Source organism: Triturus cristatus, chromosome 4_1 (assembly GCF_964204655.1).
Source record: "Triturus cristatus chromosome 4_1, aTriCri1.1, whole genome shotgun sequence".
Lineage (NCBI taxonomy): Eukaryota > Metazoa > Chordata > Amphibia > Caudata > Salamandridae > Triturus > Triturus cristatus.
This window is the reverse complement of record NC_140585.1, coordinates 1,202,346,549-1,202,366,189: the sequence shown is the minus strand read 5'-3', so window position 1 is coordinate 1,202,366,189 and position 19,641 is coordinate 1,202,346,549. Positions and strand designations below refer to the sequence as shown.

General features: G+C 42.0%; 1 protein-coding gene across 3 annotated transcripts in view; it reads left to right on the top strand.

The window, feature by feature from the left end:
* The window catches only part of LOC146856387 (17-beta-hydroxysteroid dehydrogenase type 6-like), a 235,332-nt gene that overhangs the window by 156,625 nt on the left and 59,066 nt on the right, over positions 1–19,641 (top strand). For all 3 annotated transcript variants that reach the window (XM_085654512.1, XM_085654511.1, XM_085654513.1), the window contains one exon: positions 14,547–14,879. In XM_085654512.1, the coding sequence (XP_085510638.1) occupies positions 14,567–14,879 (313 nt within the window). In that variant the 5' untranslated portion in view covers positions 14,547–14,566. The remainder of the gene's footprint in view (positions 1–14,546; positions 14,880–19,641) is intronic.

Here is a 19,641-nt window from a genome sequence, read left to right as displayed (position 1 = left end):
GTTTAAAAGCCAGTATCAGCCTCTCGTAAAAAGCATGAACTGATTCTTTTGCTTCCTGATGTGTTCGATCTATCTTAACCCAGTCTGTTTCTTTGGGAGGAACTTTACTTTTCAGGTATACCATCACCTGATCATACTTTCTCATTACCTCTGGATCTGGTGCTCCTGTTCTCTGATCTCTTGGATATTCCTCAGTAGGCCAACTCACAACTATTTTACACTCAGTCCACAAGTCTGCTGGAACAATTATATCAAACAAACTATTCAGGTCAATCCACAGCACTTTTGACAATTTCACAAACCTATCTACCTGCCTATACCACTCGACGGGCTTTTCTCTCAGTCGAGGGAAATCATTCGTAAATGATAAAATATCCTGTCTGGTCCATGGAACATGTACATATCCTCCTCCAGGTATTTCTCTCATAGGATAAGCAGTAGTGGATGCTTTCTCTTTTTCTCTCACAGGAAATGCTGAATAAGTCATGTCTCCTGATTCTTCCCTTTTCTTGTACCACCTATCCTTCCACTTTTCTACATCACCCCATCTTCGCAACAATGCGACCATTTCCTTAATCTGTCCTGTTCTACCAGCACCATTCAGATTTTCAATGTCCTTGTCCGTGAAATCCATCCTGTAAGACTTCTGCAAAGCTTTCACTTTATCAATGTCAACTCCCTGCTCATTCGCTACTGCTCTTAACCTGTCATGTGTATTTCTAGCTCTCCAGGTGATATTTTTGCACATAAACAACAACTCACCATCATGATGATTTTTGAGAATTTCTGTAGGAACTGTCCCTGCAACAAGCTCCTCTAATTCTACACGTAACCTAGCCACATCAATTGCCTGTGAATCTTTATCCCTCTTTTGAAGAACTTTCATCCATTCATTCAAATCTTCAGCTGTTATTTCAGTAGATTTCCTCACTGGAACCACTTTCTTCTGCGGTTCTAAAATCGGCATTCCTGAACAACTAGCTTCACTAGCATCCAATCTCAGATTAGACTGTACCTCTAATCCTTCACTACATGTGTCATGTCTGGATTGTCTCAAATCATCATTTTCTGTCCTTTTTCCTGAATCTCCTGAAGGACCTGCCAAACTTGTCATTTTATTTCCAACATATGGAATCACCAAACCATTTTCACCCATCCTCTGTTTATCAAAGACAGGCATAACTGGACCTATTGTTACAGGCACCGTAACAGCTTCCAGATTCTTTGTCAGCTCTCTTATCTTTTCAGTCAGCTCCAATGTCGTTCTGGCTAATTCTCTCGTATTCTCGTCACCACATCTTTTCTCTCTCTCATTTTCTCTGAAAGGATTACCACTTCTTAACTCAGGTGTCACAATTTCTGTCTCAATGATATGCAATGTATCTCTTATCGGAGAAACAACTGGTGTGCTCTCTTCTGGTTCTGGTCTATACGGAGGTGGTCTTTTGTAAATCATGTCATTCAAGACCTCATCCTCATACTCATTAACTCCATATCTTTTCACTTCTGCCTCAGGAACCCTTTCCTCAATTGTTCTCATAGGATATAATCCCTCTGACATACTAGCATCCCGCCATCTCTTCATTCGATCATGATGAGTTTCACGATCATGTCTCCTTCCAAACATGTATCTGTAACTTCCTCCAGACCTCTGCTTTTCTCGCTCATGTATTTCCTCTTCCCATTCCACTAGAGCCTCAAACTGTGTCGGCCTTGGTCTTGGGTCAAGACACAACATCTTTTCCCGTAAATTTTTCAACACGGCCAGATTAAATGAACCATGTTCTGGGAATGCTAGGACACCATCTTCTTTAGTATACCTAACCCAATTCTCCAACCATATACAGGTATGATACCCATATCTCGCAGCCATAAAGGATGCAGGCGTTTTCGATGGAGGTAACAATTCACCCTCTCTTGTTTTAACATCTTTATCCTTGTCAAACCACTTTTTTATTTTTCCGAACAAAGTTTTTTTCTTTTTCTCTTCTTGGTAATACATTTTAACGTTTACCAAACCTTTCTAATCCCTTCCGTATTATAACTGAATAGTACGATGTTTTGTCCAATAACAGCGCGACTCACACTAACGCACCAATCCTGGAGCGTCTACGTCACTAGAATCCCTTCCAATCCTTACGCAGCTCACACCAACGCACCAATCCTAGCGCGAGCACTGTACTGATCCCCTATCCAATCAGAGCACGGTCTGTATGACGTCAGCAGTCGCTGCAGTCTCTCCTACTCCTGAGTGGCGTAGCGGAAGCGTGCTGGGTCGATAACCCAGCTGTCGATGAATCGAAACCATCCTCTGCTACCAGGAAATTGATCCAGATCAGGGTATACAAATCCTACTTACTTCCACGGATAGAGTAAATTCACAGTTACACGCACATACACTCACCATACACTTGGGCCCATTTTACTAACATACACTCAATTACTCTATTACCACTAAACCTGTGGAAAGAAAACCCTTCTAAACACCCTGCATCTGCACCAAGGTCGATAAGACCTAATAGATACTGTCCTGAGTCATGATTTAAACAACAATCTAAACAACATTAATCAAAATAGAGTACTCAATAATTGACAATAAATAATCACCAACACTGTATTTAAAATAATGGTACTTTATCTAAAATTAGTCAAAGAAAATCAATCAAAGTAATCATTATTCTCATAATTACCTATTCTAGCTAAATGTCAAAATGGGTCAGGACAGGTCTCTCAGTAGAAGTCTCCCGAGTCTCCGTCCTCACAGCAACGATCCTCACCAACGCAGGTTTGGGAAGAAGTGGCATAGATGGCAAAAACCCTCTCTAGACTAACAATATTTATAATAAATTTAACAAAAGAAGGCAACATAAAATGCTTAAAACATCCGCTGAACCGCTGAGCAGAGCGAGAAGGAAAGGATGTAGCATCGCTACATTTGGAAAATCTCCGCTCAGAAAAATCACAAAAAATAAAAAGACGGAAGAAGAGGACTCAAACTTGCAAATGTTTCTCTTTTGGAAATGTACTTCCTTAGAATCATCACGAAGCCAGTGCTATAATCACAAAGTTCATTGTGGCTCCTTTGTCCTCCAAGGTTACTCAGATGCATTTGGATGTTCGCCCAGAGCTGCTGTCCTCACGGAAAATTTCAAACCAGGCGAAGACTGTGGTCAGATGACTCTCGACCATATTCAGCAAGGCCTTCTCATCACAACTCATTCACTCGAAAGTAGGCTTTAAATGGCAGCCATCTTACACTAGGCCAAAACGTACCATCTTAATAAAAAGAGACAAAAACAACGTTACCACAGCATAGTGATTGAACAGTGTTAACCCCACTAATACCCTTATGTGTATGTAATTATCTAGCCTTTGCAACATAAGGAAAGCATTAATACAAAAACGTTTTGTGCTTTAAAATAAACAGCACTCAGCAACATTTATTTAATAAACATGCACATTTATTAGTAAGCATATATATGCATTCCCACGTGTAGTTTTCTCTTATTAGTACGTATTAATTAGTCAAAACATTTACACAAAACAAATAATTAGTAATTATAAATTAATAATTTTAATTTCTTTCGACAATAGACAAACCAGAGCTTAAAAAACCCAATAGATTTTCAACAGAAAACTCTGCTCCAGCAATACTACCTTACTGGGTCAAGGTTGTCTGTGTGAGAGTGTACTGCTTGCGTGTCAGTGGTCCCTTCCTCACCCACAGTGGCTAGAGGTGGGTGGTCATGCGGCCATGGATGGATTACCCCCTGCTCCATGGGCCTCCTGCACCATTATGTCCACTCATATTGAGCCCCTGTCAGCGTCCCAGTGCACTATCTGCCTATTACTCCCAAGTTGGGTATGTCCAGTACCATTTCGTTCCAGGCTTCTGCCCAGCTCGCAGGTCTCAAACCTGTGTTCATCTCCCTCCTCGGCACAGCTCCCTCACAACTAACCCACTTGTTGTATCCTAGGGTCCGAAAGAGTTCTCCAGGCCAATGCCAGCTAGTGCCGGGCAAGTGTTAATGCCAAGTCCGTGAATCTAGATGTGACAGCACCTGATTTTATTCTAGTGAAGCAGACAAATCCCTGGTGTGTTGGCCAGCGGCCTGCTCATCACCACTGTGGCTATTTTAAATCACCCTGCCCCAGAATGAGGTGAATGTTGGGCACAACCAGACTTTGTGAAAAAATGCAGCATTATCATTATCTGTATCAGTCGCCTAGTATTTTGGAAGGTCCTGTGTGGGGGTATAAACCCTGACTGGTCAGGGTGGATCAGTCTGTGTATGCGGGGCAAGAGTCTGTTGGCTAGCATCTGACTTTAAATCTTGTAGTCTACATTCCTTAAGGAAAGGGACCTATATGATCCAACCACTTCACTGTACCTTACCGATTTGGGCAATGCTGTTACCAGAGCCTCTTATATGCTGTGCAGTAGCTCTCTGGCCTCCTTACCAGCTTTAAACATTGGCGTCAGCCAGGGAACCAGTTAATCGCCTATGTCCCATAGAATTCTGTAAGAAGCCCATCCATGCCAGGCACCTAGCCCCTGCCATGCCCCCGATAGTACCCTTGAACTCCTGTTCAATGATAGCCTCCCCCAGTGGGCTCACCTCTATTGCCCGGAAGTGCTCCAGCTGCACAACGAGAATATATTTGTGGATCGATAAAGCTCTTCGCATACGTATTTAATTGTTCATAATTTGTTTATTGTTTTTTAAACTGTGTTAGGACTGAGTAGTATCTGTGTATTTCTAGAGATTACTATGTGAGCCATGAGCCTTTCATCTCTTACAGATGGAAGTTTAAGATTCAGAGTATTCCAACCTATTGTTTGGTGTTCAGTGTGGTTGCTGGTTTTGAACAGTTATAAGGTCCTGGTCATGGTGCATACATATGGATGACAGAGCAGCAGTTTACAAACCAAGACGTGTATCATTACGTCTTTAAGATAGGGTTGTCATTACACGGATATTTTGGTGGCGACTCAGGGAGTCATCTGTCAAACCTATACTACAATCAGACTTAATTATTCCATTACTCTCTTGCTAATTTACAGTTCAGCTGTCCGCCGAGCAGGTTTTGATGGCTTTTTTGTGGAAACACCATTGCTGCTTAATTCGAAAGGATTGGATGCAGCAGAAGAATAGCAGTAAAGCACATGTGCAACTTACGAGGTATGAACATGTGCAGTTGACGAGTGCGAAGCTGCAACAGAGAAATTTGTCACCACCATCTTGTGGTGTCACCACCACTCAGCGACCGTCAACACTGTGTCCCACCACAACTTGATCAAGAGGCTTCATCAGATCTGCATCCAAGAGGACACCTTCAAATGGCTTGCATCCTTCCTCACTGGAAGAACACAGACAATCCGGCTAACACCATTCACCTCTGAGCCCAAGAACATCATCTGCAGCGTCCCTCAAGGTTCATCCCTCAGCCCTACTCTGTTCAACGTCTACATGACCCCCCTGGCCAACATCGTGAGAAACCACAGACTGAACATTATCGCCTACGCAGACGGCACCCAGCTAATCCTCTCTCTATCCAAAGACCCATCCATCACAAGGGCCAACTTCTACCTGTGCATTACCAGCATGTCTGACTAGATGCAAAACAATGGCCTCAAGCTCATCGCAGACAAGACTGAAGTACTGACCTTTGGGAACAACACCTCCCCATGGAATGACTCCTAGTGGGCTGCTGCACTAGGACCCACACCCATGGACTACGCCCGGGACCTCAGCATCATCATGGACAGAAAACTCACCATGAAGAACCCGATCAATGCAGTCTCCTCTGGCTGCTTCCTCACCCTGCGCATGCTCCAAAAGATCTTCAAATGGCTCCCTGTCCCCACCCTGTCACTCAAGCCCTCGTCACTAGCTGTTTGGACTGCGGCAATGCTTTCTACACAGGAATCTCCTCAAGAGACTACAGATCAATCAGAATGCAGTGGCTAGACTCATCCTCGACTCCCCAGACAGGTCAACATCACCTCTCACCTGAAGAAAATCCATTGACCAGCATACTTCAACCGTCACCTAAGCTTCTACCAACCCTTCAGACTCCTGAGATTCACCTTTCTTCTCCCTCACTCATACCCCACCATCTTCAAAAGCAAAAGTGGAGGGTGCTCCTTCTCCCATCTCGCAGAAAAGTCCTGGAAAAGACTCCCCATCCATCCCCAGACTTCACCCTCTCTTCAGGAGATCAGAAGGGGAGTTAAGACCTGGCTATTCAACTGATGCCCCCCCGGCAGCTTGGAGGTCAGTGCCTAGAGGCCCTTGCGGGTGATTAGCAATGCATTATAAATCCTGCTTGATTAACTGATTGGGGTACTCTCTCTGCCACCTGGAACGTACGCATGCTGGATTGTAGGATAGAGACATCGCTGGCTGCCATTTTTAATCTAGGCACCATGCTGGTTATCATATTTGAGTCTGGCTTGCTATTTGAGCAGTCTTCTCCGTATATGTTTTGAGTGGCGCTTATAAATCCTTGGCCTTGTAACTGAACTTTCGGGAAATCATTGGTTGGCTTGGCTTCAGATCAATGAGGGTGTGTACTTTAAACATTTTGTTTTTGATCAAATCTCCATGGTGATATAAAGACCAAGTTAATACTGATACATTCATTATTAGTGCATACACGTCCCAGTGATATGCACACCAGTTGAAATTCAAAGCTGCATATACTTCACGGAGATATGCACACCTATTTTGTACTTTAAGTGTGGTTCATGTTTACTGTTTTCCTTGCTGGCATTGTGTTTTAGGTCGGAAACTATATCGCTCTGTTTAGTGGTACACTTCTACTTAGCGAATGTTAGATCTTTTTTTCAGTTGTGTGTTTCTTTTTGTGTGAGTTAGACATGTCGGTAAATCCACCATTTTGGTAGATGCCTAGAGATTCCAAATCTCATATAGGCAATGGTTCAATGCTTTTGAAACGTACGTGGGGCCCATAGCTGCATCAATATTTATAGCTGAAAAATAAAATGCTTAGTATTAAATTTGCTAAGTTTCAAGAGGAGGTCTACATTTAAATATCTGCTTGATATTTCACAAGTTGAAGGTGAAGAGATTGATGAAAATGAGGTGGAAAACTTAAAATTAGATATTACACATTGCCAAGTCTGGTGGTACTCAGTCTCAAGTTTTTTAAACGGAAAAAAATAGCTGTAGAAGATGTTGACACATATGTTACTGTTCTAAGTAAACTTATTTCAGAGTATCAGTTTGAAAATGATCAGCTGGTTCGTGATCATTTCATTAGTCTATGTAACTATAAATTTATTTGACAAAACATTGCAGTCCATTGGCAATTTGACTTAAGAAAAGCCAATTAAGACTGCTAGACACATTGAGATGTCTTAAATTTCAGCCAAAGAACTTGAAGATAAACATGTGGAAACAGTGAATACAGTCCGTCCAAAAGAGACCTGAATGTGATGTTCACAAAGCTGATAGTCCTTGTCCAGCTAAAATGTCTCTTGAAGAATTTGTAAGGAGATTGGTTGCTGGTGTAGCTAAATGTAAGGATTAAGATTACAAATGTGATCAGAACACAAATGTAGTGAAGATGTAGCTCTTGTTGTTACTGATAGTCAGGAAATTGTTAGAGGTGATCTCTCTCAATGCATTGATCCTGATGTTGATATTGGAGTTGGGCTCAAAGTATTCTTGTTGTGTCAGGGGCAGGGATTACAATGATTACTCAAGAATTATTCAGAAACACTTGCAATAATAGAAGCTTGATGCCACCTAATTGCTCGCCTGTGTCATATGAGAGTCGTATGATTGAGCGTCAAGGTTATTTTGAGTATGTGCTAGAATTTAAAGGGGGACACATTTAAGGGAAGATCTATGTAGAAGTCAAGGTATTGAATATATTGGGTTGGTTTCATCAGGGGCTATTTGGAATGATTCTCAACCCTGGTACAGAGGGACAACATCTAAGTGTCAGTTGTCAAGACAATGAACAGGAGTGGGCCCAAAAGTTCCTTAATGTGTCCTCCAAAGAACTGGGGAAAATAAAGGATTTGAAACATAAGATTAAAATCAAGTCAGTTCCTGTGAAGCATAAACTAAGGGGGTTTCATTCAGCGTGAGAGAAGATTTGGAGAGCGAGTTAAAATTATGGAAATTTGGGTGGACTCACATTGGTTGCCTAAAATCATGTCCAGTAGTTCTTTATTGCATTTTACAATGTATAAACATATACATTCAGTAGGATACCGTGGTTCATGGAGGAACAAGAACAGTTGTACATTATAACTTTCAGTCAAAGGCCTCCATAAGTGTCAGAGTATCTCAGGCTCTCTGATATGCTTAAATGATCGTTTCAGTGTCATGGGCCTAAAGGCCCCGCTGGTAGTCAGATAGAGCCATCTCTGCCTCCTACTCATATGAACTACTACAGCTTTTCATATTAACTAAACAACAATTCTCCTGTGCTCAAGGGATACAGAACCATTTGTGTCTATTATGTACAAATCCCCCAATGGTGCCCTGTCAATACATTGTCAACATTTGGCCATACATAATGTTTGATCGGGATCGAGTGAGGGGAGAGGTGGTATCCGGTCCACCCTCTGTGCACTCTGAGGAATGTGCCGTTGTAAACAATGCATAGTGGAGTGGGATGACATGGGGCTACGTAGACTAATCCGAGTGTACAGTCAATGTATTGTCCACCGACAATAGGAGAGCTCATCTCTCAGCCCCCACTGGCTACCTAAGAGAAGGCTATCCATTTTTTTCATCTGATGCCTTGCGAGTACGACTTCTGGCTAGAGGCTACCCACATAGGCTGATAAGACATGCCTATAAAAGGGCGAAATATTACGATCGAGAAGCATTACTGGCAGGCACTAATCGTACACCAAAGGACCAGATAGTATGCGTCATAAACCATTCTCCTTTGAATTTTAAGATCAGAAATGTTATCATGAAGAATTGGAAAATCTTAAACAGTGATGAGAACCTCACTCAGTTGGAACATCCATTGGTAGCGTACCATAGAAATCGCAATTTACGTGATCTCTTAGTCCATACAAGACCGATTCAATCCAATGTAGGACGTCAAACAACCATATCTGGCCTGCCTTTGATCTTAGGCAATCACAAATGTGGCTCTTGCCATGCTTGTGATAGTGCCATGGGTACAGACTTAATACAATATGAAGGAAAAACTGTGAAATTAAGATCCTTAACTAATTGTAGGAGTCACAACATTGTATACATGCTATTCTGTCCTTGTGGACTAGCATACATTGGAGAAACGGCAAGAGAATTTCGCATTAGATATAGCGAGCATAAATTAGCTATACGCACCAAGAAGATCACAGATCCTCTTGTGCAACACTGTATTGATAAAGACCATTTGGAAAGTGATCTCAAATGGCGAATCCTGGAAAAAATACAGAGTAAAGCAGGGACATCGATGGAAATCAATCGCAAACAACGTGAAACCTTTTGGATTTACACTTTCAATAGTGTTAAAAAGGGTTTGAATCTGGATATACAGTGGTATGTGACTCAACCTTGGTGAGGCATTTATACCATGTTTATTGTATACATTGAGGAAATTCTATCTGAATTAATGGGTTACTTTTAAAGGCATCACAGATATTATTTAGAGGACCTATATTTGGCTCGTATTGTGGTCATGACATGTGGGCAATAGACAACTAGAAATAGCATAGTCTATGTCATACTTTGTCAATATTGGTTCCAGGTTTGACGATTCTGTTGAATTCATGTGAGTCCTTTTGATATTCTAAGTGACTCTAACATAGGATCCATTTTTATTTCCGATTCATTATGAGAAATATACCTTGTGAGACACTAGCATCGCAGTGCTCCTTTATATTAATGTTCTCAGTATTTTTGATATCTATAGATTTGAGACTATGGGTCCATGGGTGATAGACAATTATGAAGATGATAGATTGTTTCATATTATGTGGACATTCATTTCAGCATTGATGAATTTGCTGATTTTTGTGAGTCCTCTTAGTGACCTTCATGCATTACGAGTGACAATTTATCAGAGACAAATCCTTGAGAGAACTTTGCCATGGAGGGGTTTCCCGCATAATTTCACAGTAATCTTTGTGTTTTTAAATTCGGCACAATATACTTTACTTTGGTCTCACTCTTTCTCTTGGATGAGCTTCGATCGTAGTAATTACCGGGGATCCTGGTATAGGATCGCTGTTGGGTTTGGATTACATCGACCATTCTTTATTTAAGAAAAGAAAAAAAAAAGAAGTATGTTCTTTTCCATGTCTTTAGTCAGCCCGAGACAATAAAGTTTTGTATAATTTTCTACGTAGGCACTACAAGCAACGCCCAATCGAGTGGCACCCGTCTCAAGATGGTGCCGATGAACTCTGTAAGACAGTCCTTTTCCTCTTTCGTGGCTGATACGGTTATACCACGCCCACTTTCATTAAGCACAAATCCCATTGGCAGTCATTGATATACTAAGTTGAGGTTATGATGTAAACACGTGCTGACGTTTTGTACGTGCTGGCCCGTCCGGATGGTCGTTTAGTCGGAGAACGTTCTGAGTCAAAGAAACTCTAAGGAGACGGTAAGCCTTATAGTGTGCACATCGTTTACTAAGAGGTGCTAGCTATTGGAATGTTTTTTCTTGAAATCTTTTTCACAGTATTGCTTTTTGTAGAGTTAATGACAGCGTGTCTAATCTATTCTTAATTTTTGGTGTGTCTTAGACGGTGAGGAATGGTGCTTGTATTCACGGCAATATAATTCTTCGCTGAAACCCTGTTTTGAAGCTGACTCACTGTTCATCTTAATAAAAGGTCAGCACTCATATATTTGGGGAATATTATTAGAACATACCCATTCCTGATTAGTGATATATACTTTACAGGATAAAAAACGGGATCAGTCTTTTACCTTGCCGCTAAAATTTAGTTATACGTTGATTATGACTTGCATAGCAATTGGTGTCTCGTCTTAAAACTATCACGTGCAGACTTATGGTTTTAACTAGTGAATATTGAATACCTGTGGGTATCATCTCTGGAGAACAGGTGTTCCTAATTAGGAACACATCAAAAAGCCACACACTGGTTAAACAATGGCTATACATTTAGGTTGGGTTTCCTAAAGAAAAGCAATCATTTTATAAACATTATGGGAGTGTATAGTTAGATAAGAACATTTAGGTGGGGCCTCCAAAAGAAAAGGAACTCACTAGAAAATATTATGGGAGTGTGCACTTATATAAGAATAAGCAGACTCTTAATTCCTAATTTGTTTGTCATTTCTAGTTGCACAAGGAAGGGGATATCATATTGACCTGTGGTTTCCCATTAGTTACTTGGATACCTAATATTAAACCGATATTGAGAGCTCAATACAAATTGTCGACCTATGAGGACGGGCAGGAAAACCCATTTCTAACTACAGGTAATGAAATATACTTGCCCTCTTAACTTTAGCCTCGGTTATTTATGATATGGAGAATTTAATGTCAGTCTTTTGAACTTTTCCGATAGAGACGTTCGAAATTACTAGAATTGAGTACAGGACGGTGCCTTTAACCTCATCCTTATTCTACAAACAAGTAAGCCTTTTTCCTCTGTAGCACTTGGGCTCAGGTATTGCATAGAGGACACTCATATTGGCCTTAAACATGGCGTTTAATGTTTCTTTTGGTGATGGGACTTTACATTTATTTCTTCTCCTCTGAACATTAATCTAGTCTGGAGAAGAGTTTGGAAGAGAGTAAATTTCTTTTTCTTTTTCTCTGTGTCTATTTTATACAGAGTGATTGCAGTGGTTGATTGGAGAAGGAATAACAATGGAATATAACGAAAGCAATAACTCTCTATTAAGAGTATTTCCCCTCTTTTTCTCCTTTCTTTTATTTTGTCTAATTGGTATAATCTTGTTTTTTTGGTCCCGTTCAGTGATCACCTAACATGTGAAAGAGTCTTTTTTCTGAAATTGTAATAGGGATTTCTAGGCCGTTTATTGATTATATTTTCTATGTATATGTTTTTTTTAGGTATTCCCTGGATTTTGTCATTGTTGAATCTATCCGTGGTCCTGATGAAGGTGGCGCCCATGCCATCGAAACGCGTCGACCATTTTTGACATTATCATCCTGCGTTTGCAGTTGTCTTGTTAGCTATAGGAGATCATTGTGTGTCCTTTTTCTCTAATGTTTATTATATGACAAATCCTTTTTCTTCTTTATGAATTCCTTGTGTGTGTGTGTATGAATGTAGAATGATTTGGGATATATGCAGATGAGATTGTGGAATGACATATAGTTGTTTTTTTGATTTATCTTAGTCTGTTCTAGGGAGTACTGTTTGATGTTAATCGAGATGATGCATTATCACTGTAATGAAGATAGTCAGTGACTGTTAAATATATTTTTTAAAAAAAGGAAATGCAGAACAGAATAATTTTTGATAACGAAAAAGAAATGCATTGAATCTGTATTTTCAAGAAAAGTTAAAAATAAGGAATAAATCGATAAAATAATATAAAATAAAAAAGTAAAAATTACCATTTTTTGTGTAATGTATCACTGTTTTTAGGCCTTCTTTTCCCTGATCACAATTAATTTGTACTATAAGAAATAAAGGTCGTGAGGGAATTTTCAATATAGGATCGTTTTCATTTCCCCTTCTTTTCCCTGACCTTAAGTAATTTTTAAGGGGGCCCCATATTTTTTGCGATGTAGATAGTTGAACAGCATGTATTTCACTAGTTAGTTCCTAGAAACCCTCAGAATCTGCTCCAGCGCGAAGGACCATTGCCTATCCCTAAGCTCCTGCCCGAGAAAAAGGCACATTTATCTCTCAGGATATGTAGGGTCAAGCTATGGGATGCCAGTAACTCTTTGTAGAGTAGAGTAGTTGCCCATCTACCCAAGCCATGCAGCAGTAACAGTTGCAACATTAAAGATATGATGGGTTCTTTGTGGTCAGGGCCCATAGGGCCCCTATCACAGCCATCAGTGCATTATGGCCCAAGAACTGGCCCTCATTAAGCATGTAGTGCTCCATAAGGTCCTCAAAGGTCAGCAAAATGTTATGTTCATGCAAATACCCTATCTTAAGAATTTCCTCCTCCATCCCCACAATCTCACATTGTGGCAGCCTGCCACTCTGAGGAATGCCAGGAGTACCCACAGTGGTAGGGACATTCTCACTGGCACTTGGAAAAAGTTGGGTATTGATCTTATGGGTCCCTTTCATGGCCTTCCTTTAAACTCATTGTATATTTTGGTAATGATTGATTACTATTGGAAGTGTCCTGAATTGGAATGTATAAAGGAGTCAAATTCTCAAGCAGTCATTGATTTTGTAGAATACATTTTTCTGAGGGAAGGTTTCCAGAAAAGATTGTCTCATATAATGGAGTACAATGTATGAGTAAAGATGAGAACCGTTTTCTCAAAAAATGCAGTGGTACTAAATCGAAAAGTTCTCTTTATCACCCTCAAACCAATGGCTTGGTCAAACGAATGAATAGAGTGATTGGGGACTACGTATGGTTGGCAATTGAATGTAAATGTCATATATACGAAAAGCCATTAAAGCTATGTTGTGGTTCTATAGGACCACTCCACGTTCATCTACTAATGATTCCCCTTTTGAGTTGCTGAGAAGAAGAAAAGCTTCAACTATTTTCTGGCTGGCATGGATGTCTAGGGGGGTTGGGGATGGCGTTTCTTTAGAATAAATGTTGAAAGGAAAAAAGAAGTTCATTGATCCAGTTTGTGTTGAGAAAGTATGTGTGAATGCTGTGAGGGTGAGTTGAGGACATGGTGAAATGCGGTTAACATGGTAAAAGTTAGTAGTTCAAAATGTTCCACTCCAGATTTATCGATTGGGAGATTGTCCGTGTCAAAAAATAAATATAGTTCTTTTTTTTCTGTATCATCAAATCTTTCATGCGTTTTACTATATTTAGGTGAATTGAGGTTAATTGGAATTTACTGTGAACTCCTATGTGTTATTTTTAGTATTGCAATCTTTCACTTATGTGTTAGTTTTCCAAGGAAGGGAGGTATGTAGTATCTGTGCATTAATAAAGATTATGGTGTGAGCCAGCAGCCTTTTATCTCTAAAGGGTGGAAGGTTAAGAGTCCAAGTATTCCAACTATTGTTCTGGGTGGCCGTTGGATCTGAACAGTTCAAAGGTCCTGGCCACTGTGCGCATGTACAGATGAATGAGCAGCAGTTTATTACTAAAGATGTGGATATTTACTTCTTTTGGATGGTGTCGTCATTACAGATTGGCAACAGATGTCATTCTGTTCTAATGTTTTTATAAAGTGTTTCTCTGTTACAGATGAAGAGTGTCACATTACAACTTTTTGATTTTTATCTACAAGATTTATACTATGTCTTTGCATTTCTAATGATTTCAGAGGAAAATGTTGGTGTGTCAGCCATATGCTGCTGGTGTGCATAAATGTAGTATTTAATGCAGAGCAGCATTCATGTACCTGCCTTTGCTTGTTTGTTTCTGATGCAGCTAGAAGCTAAGGGTGCAGGATGTGGCTTTACCTGGCGATTCTGACGGGGCTGTACTTTGTCTTCCTGTGGCTTCGGGAGAGGCAGACGGTCCCAAAACTCCAGGACAAATATGTTTTCATCACTGGCTGTGACTCCGGTTTTGGGAACCTCCTGGCACGCTGTCTGGACAAGCGAGGGATGCATGTGCTGGCGGCGTGCCTGACCCAGAAGGGAGCTGAGCAATTAAAGGAAGTCACCTCTCAGAGACTGCAGACCATCAACCTGGATGTCTCCAAGGGCGACAGCGTGGCTGCCATGGCGCAGTGGGTGAAGCAGCAAGTGGGAGACAAAGGTTAGATGTTTAATTGCCAGTTAATAACTATTTTTATTATACTTCATCCGATATTTTACTGAAAGTGTTATAGCGTGAGTTTGAGGATCAAATGATGGTCCATGCACTTTTGCAAGGAACAAAATAGCTGTGTGCTTCATTTGGGAGGGCAGCTCAAACAGATATCTAGGGTTCAGTACGCGCTGACAAGGTGAAAATCATTAAATGTCACAAGGTAGCACATGCATAGGGATACAATATCCATGAATATATTATACAGGAGGGTAGATTAAGGGATTCATAAGTATTGAATGAATGGATTCTGAAAATAATACACATATTTTTCTTGTGAGCAATTCGGCTTATTTTGAGGTCTATCTTCTTAACGGTAACCTAATGCGTACCATAGGGATCAGCCCCTTGCTTATCATTGGTTAGCTTTCTTGTTATTTTTTTGTTAATTTTGTTTGCATTCGTTACATTTTCTGTGTTTTTTCCTGACCTGGAGAATAGGTTCTTTCTCATTTTTTTGAATGGTTGACTTGTATTCTTCCATGGCTCTGCATCAGGGAGCTACTTTTTAGGTCTCGCCTGACCCAGCGCATGCGCTGGTCTGGCGAGACTTATTGAGAGGGCTTCAAAAAGTGCTACCAGGCCAGCCTAGTGCTACAGTACATGTGCGCGGGCGCGCGCGCCACGCTTTACCACGATTACTTTCACTTTCGCGGCCGCTTTGATGTGTGATCGTGATCACTTTCATTTTCGCGGCCGCTTGGCATAGCCAATAGGTCTCGCTTTTGGGACCTTATAAGTATTTAGTTATGCAACTGTTGCTTGGCTAAACACTTATAAGGTCCCAAAGGCGAGACCTATTGGGTATGCCAATGCTTGTTTCTTTTTCTCTCAGTACTCAGTGGGAGTGTATGTATTTTATTGCTCTCTCTCCCCCATGTGATGTTTCCCTACCTCGTATCTCTACACTCTCAGTGTTGCTTTATCCTCTCAAGCCTATCCGTTTCTTCCCCTGTCCCTCCCCATCCTGCTCAGATTGTTGAGGGGAGAGGGTCTTTGTATGTATAACCCCACCCAGTTCCTCCATTACTTCCCCACCTACTTCTCCTTGCAGGGTTTACTTGCAGAATCCCAACGTGCTGTACACTCCACCATTGCTCCCCAGCCCCTCTCCATCTCATGCTTTTTACGGGCTGGCTTGCCAGTGCAGTTGTCTCCAGACAAAATTTATGAATATTACCAGGAAGGGGCTTTGCCCACATGTTGGAAGCCAGAAGTACTGTGCAGAAGTTGTCTGCTTCAACAAAAAAGCATTTGCCTTTCAAACAGCAGTGATCTATTTCTTTATTTATCAAACGGCCTGAGGTTGAACTTACAGTGGAAAATATTCACAGTGTTTCAACAGCCAATACATGATCAAATAGAAGAAGATATGACAACGCCAAGAAATGTCATACAGTAAAGGAAAATGATTTAATCGATTAGGAAACGATTGTCAATAGATCAATGATTCACAAGAAAAGTTGTATTTCACATTCTGCAACTTTAAAACGTAGGTGCAAATAACGTGAGGTGACAGGTGCTAATAGTGGGATCAGTGCAAGTGGTTGTGCAGTGGAAAGGTAGTGCATATATATACATCAACATACAATGGTAGAAAACCTATCCAGCCAGATTTCTGGCACACACAATAAATGCAAAATCATAAGTAACTGCCGCAGTTAATATTTCACTGTCATCCAGGTTTGATGTAAAAGGAAAGGAAAAGTCAACGTTTCGACCCCTTTGCGAACCAGCCAACTGAGCGTCTTGGAGGTGGGGTCTTCTTCAGGATGGGGGGACAGGTGAAGGAGGGAGGGGCACCTAAAGGCAATGGTATAGGGTTACTGGGGTGTGTCGTGGAAAGGAAGTAAATCCATGGGGCATGTATCAAGAAATGTGAATTACCAGCACCAGCAGGGATCCTTCGTGCTGGAAAATTAAAGGTGTGGGCCTGGGCGGCTCCTACATTGTAGCGGAGACAGAAACGAGAGAGATATCGCTAGGATCATAGTTAACAATAGTCGCAGGGAGTATGATAGGGAGCAAAGTCGTTAGCCATATACTCACGGAATAATGCGTAGAATGTACAACATAGGATCGGAGTATACTATGGTGGACTGAATTATGCAGTCAGGATGGCACTAGGTTCATTAGTAACCTGTAGCTGGGTATGTCACGATTTAACCCCTTCGACGCTCATGACGGAGCGGTTCCGTCATGAGCGTCGTTTGCGCTGTGCGCATGACGGAACCGCTCCGTCATGGCCCCGCCCGCGCACAGAACCTTCAGCACGGCGCGGAAATCCGCGCCGCGCTGAAGGGGTTAAACAAATATGGAAGTGATTACTGTTTGTTTTGGCAGGCTCTCACATTCACAATTACACATACATCTTAAAAGAATCAGATAACATTAGTATTGTAAATTACGTAGGGCTGTCTAACCTTGTTAGCGCACAATCTGGTAGTGGTGTTGTATAAAGGTGTGAAACACAATTACACACCCAACTCAGATGATGCGAATACATTTGTGTAGTAAGACATAGTAGGCTGTCTACCTAAAGTAGCGCACATTCTGGTGCTGGATTCAACTGGGTGTGAAATCTCATTCTGTATAATGGTGTAGGTAGTAAAACTTTGTATGCAGGATAGTTTATGTATATGCAGGTGCACTGCAAAGAAATCAGAAATAGGCAGAGTGGTGTTATCTACCTATCGAATATTCAACAGTGCCTTACATGCGCTTTTTGATAAATGAGGTACGTGGGTGTTATGGGCCACTTAGTAGAGAGAGTTGGGCATATATGGCATCGAGTTCATTCAAGCCATCCTGTACAGACTTAAAGCGATCCATCCATTTACAATCTCTGGTGTTAAGAATTAGTCCCAGATCTCCACCCCGGATGCCCAATGTTACTGCTTCAATGATCAGCCATTTCAAGGATTCAGGGGGATGGTTGGATGTTTGGAAGTGATCAACCATGGGGGCCTCCATGGTTCCGCATCTTATCCTGCTGCAGTACTGCAGAATTCAGCATTTGACCTTTTGGGTTGTCTGGCCTACGTAGATCTTATCACAAGGGCATATACTAGCGTAGATGACATTTTTATTTATTATTTTTTTGCTTATAAACTGCCCGCCCTACTGGGTAGTTCACCGGCGACCCTGGAGGCAGACTAGGTAACCTGATCGGAACCCCGGAGCACACGTAAGTCTTTTGTTCCCGCTGCTGCCAACTGCTGTGTCCCTGTGCTCTCCATGTGTGTTTTTAAAACTGTTTCCTCACGACTACATGTTTATCTTTCCCTCCGCCCTGCCTGGATTTGGCTGTTCTCGACATTTTGTTATGCTCCAGCTTAGGCTCCTTCCCCAGACGGTCCCTTCCGGTATAGCCCGGACCCACACCATTCCGGGTAGGACTTCTTCTTTTTTACTCCTTCTCTTCATTGTGTCGTCTACTTCCGTAGATCGTTATGTTTTACCTGCTCATACAGACACATCGTGCCCCTCTCCTCATGGCACCCCCTGCTCCCACTGAGGACACCACGTCGCACGTCCACTGAGTATCCCTCAGTTTCCAGTAACCCTAGACTCGGTTCACTCCCCTCCCTGCTGCGTCCTCCAATGCCCGTGATCCGGTGTACTACCCCCTCCTGAGCACTCCAGCGTTGGCAGTATCAGCATCATCCGGGGCTCCGGGCCAAGCACTTGTTCCTATGGTCAGACCACTTGACATCACCTTCGTCGGCATGACTAGCATTTTCTGGAGCTTCTACCTGAGCTCTTTTAACGTTCTCCCGACCTCTTTCCCTCGTGGGTTACCTCTTCTGGGGTACGTTGTTCCCACTTCCCCATTACCATCTGTGTACCCTACTGTTTGTTACTTACTTGTTCTCACTTTGGTGTCGCGTCTTTCACATCCATGACTGTGTTTGACTTATGTACTGATAGTCTCCTGACAAAACCCATGTTCTGTGCATGACCTTTGTACTGATAAGTCTCCACAACTCTGAGCCTTACTGTATCTTGTATGTACCCGCACCCCGTCCACACGGTGGCCCCGTGTACAGCCCCCCCCCTGAACCTATGGTCATTGGTACATCCACCACCCCCAGCATGACTCCACTTGGCCCGCCTTCAACGTTGGTTATTAGTACTGTGGCCTTGGACAGCTACGGTGTTGTTTACTTGCTTCTTTTGCCTCTCTCCCTCTTTCTTTTAGGTTCGACGCTTGGGACACGAATAAGACGTGACTCCCCCACCCTAAGTAGGGATTATAGGTTGTTTTCTCCTCCTGAATCCCACATTTCCTTCTTTCAAAGTCCTGATGATGCACTTAAGGGTCCACTAGGGCCACGGGCAGCGCGAAACATGTTGACCACCCACTTTACACCTTCTCTCTCACCTTAAATCTTCACATACGGGTTGAGAGCAGCGGGACTAGAGCTCAATATTTTTTCCCCTACTCTTCTCAGCGTATTCTACGCACTATTCCCCGTTACATTTTATCCAGACCCTTAGGACTCACTAATAAAACTACTGGGGTACCGAAGGGTCTTTTTAGCCTCACCACCTCCCACATCCTCCCCACACACCCGCATGCACAACTATGGCTACTCCGATAAAACATCTCCGACAGAGCGCCTTCTCTGAGAGCCCGTGAGGGACTGCAGCACCACCCCCACGAGGAGCTTCGCCCTATGATGATGCTTTGCACCTGCAAGGGTGTATG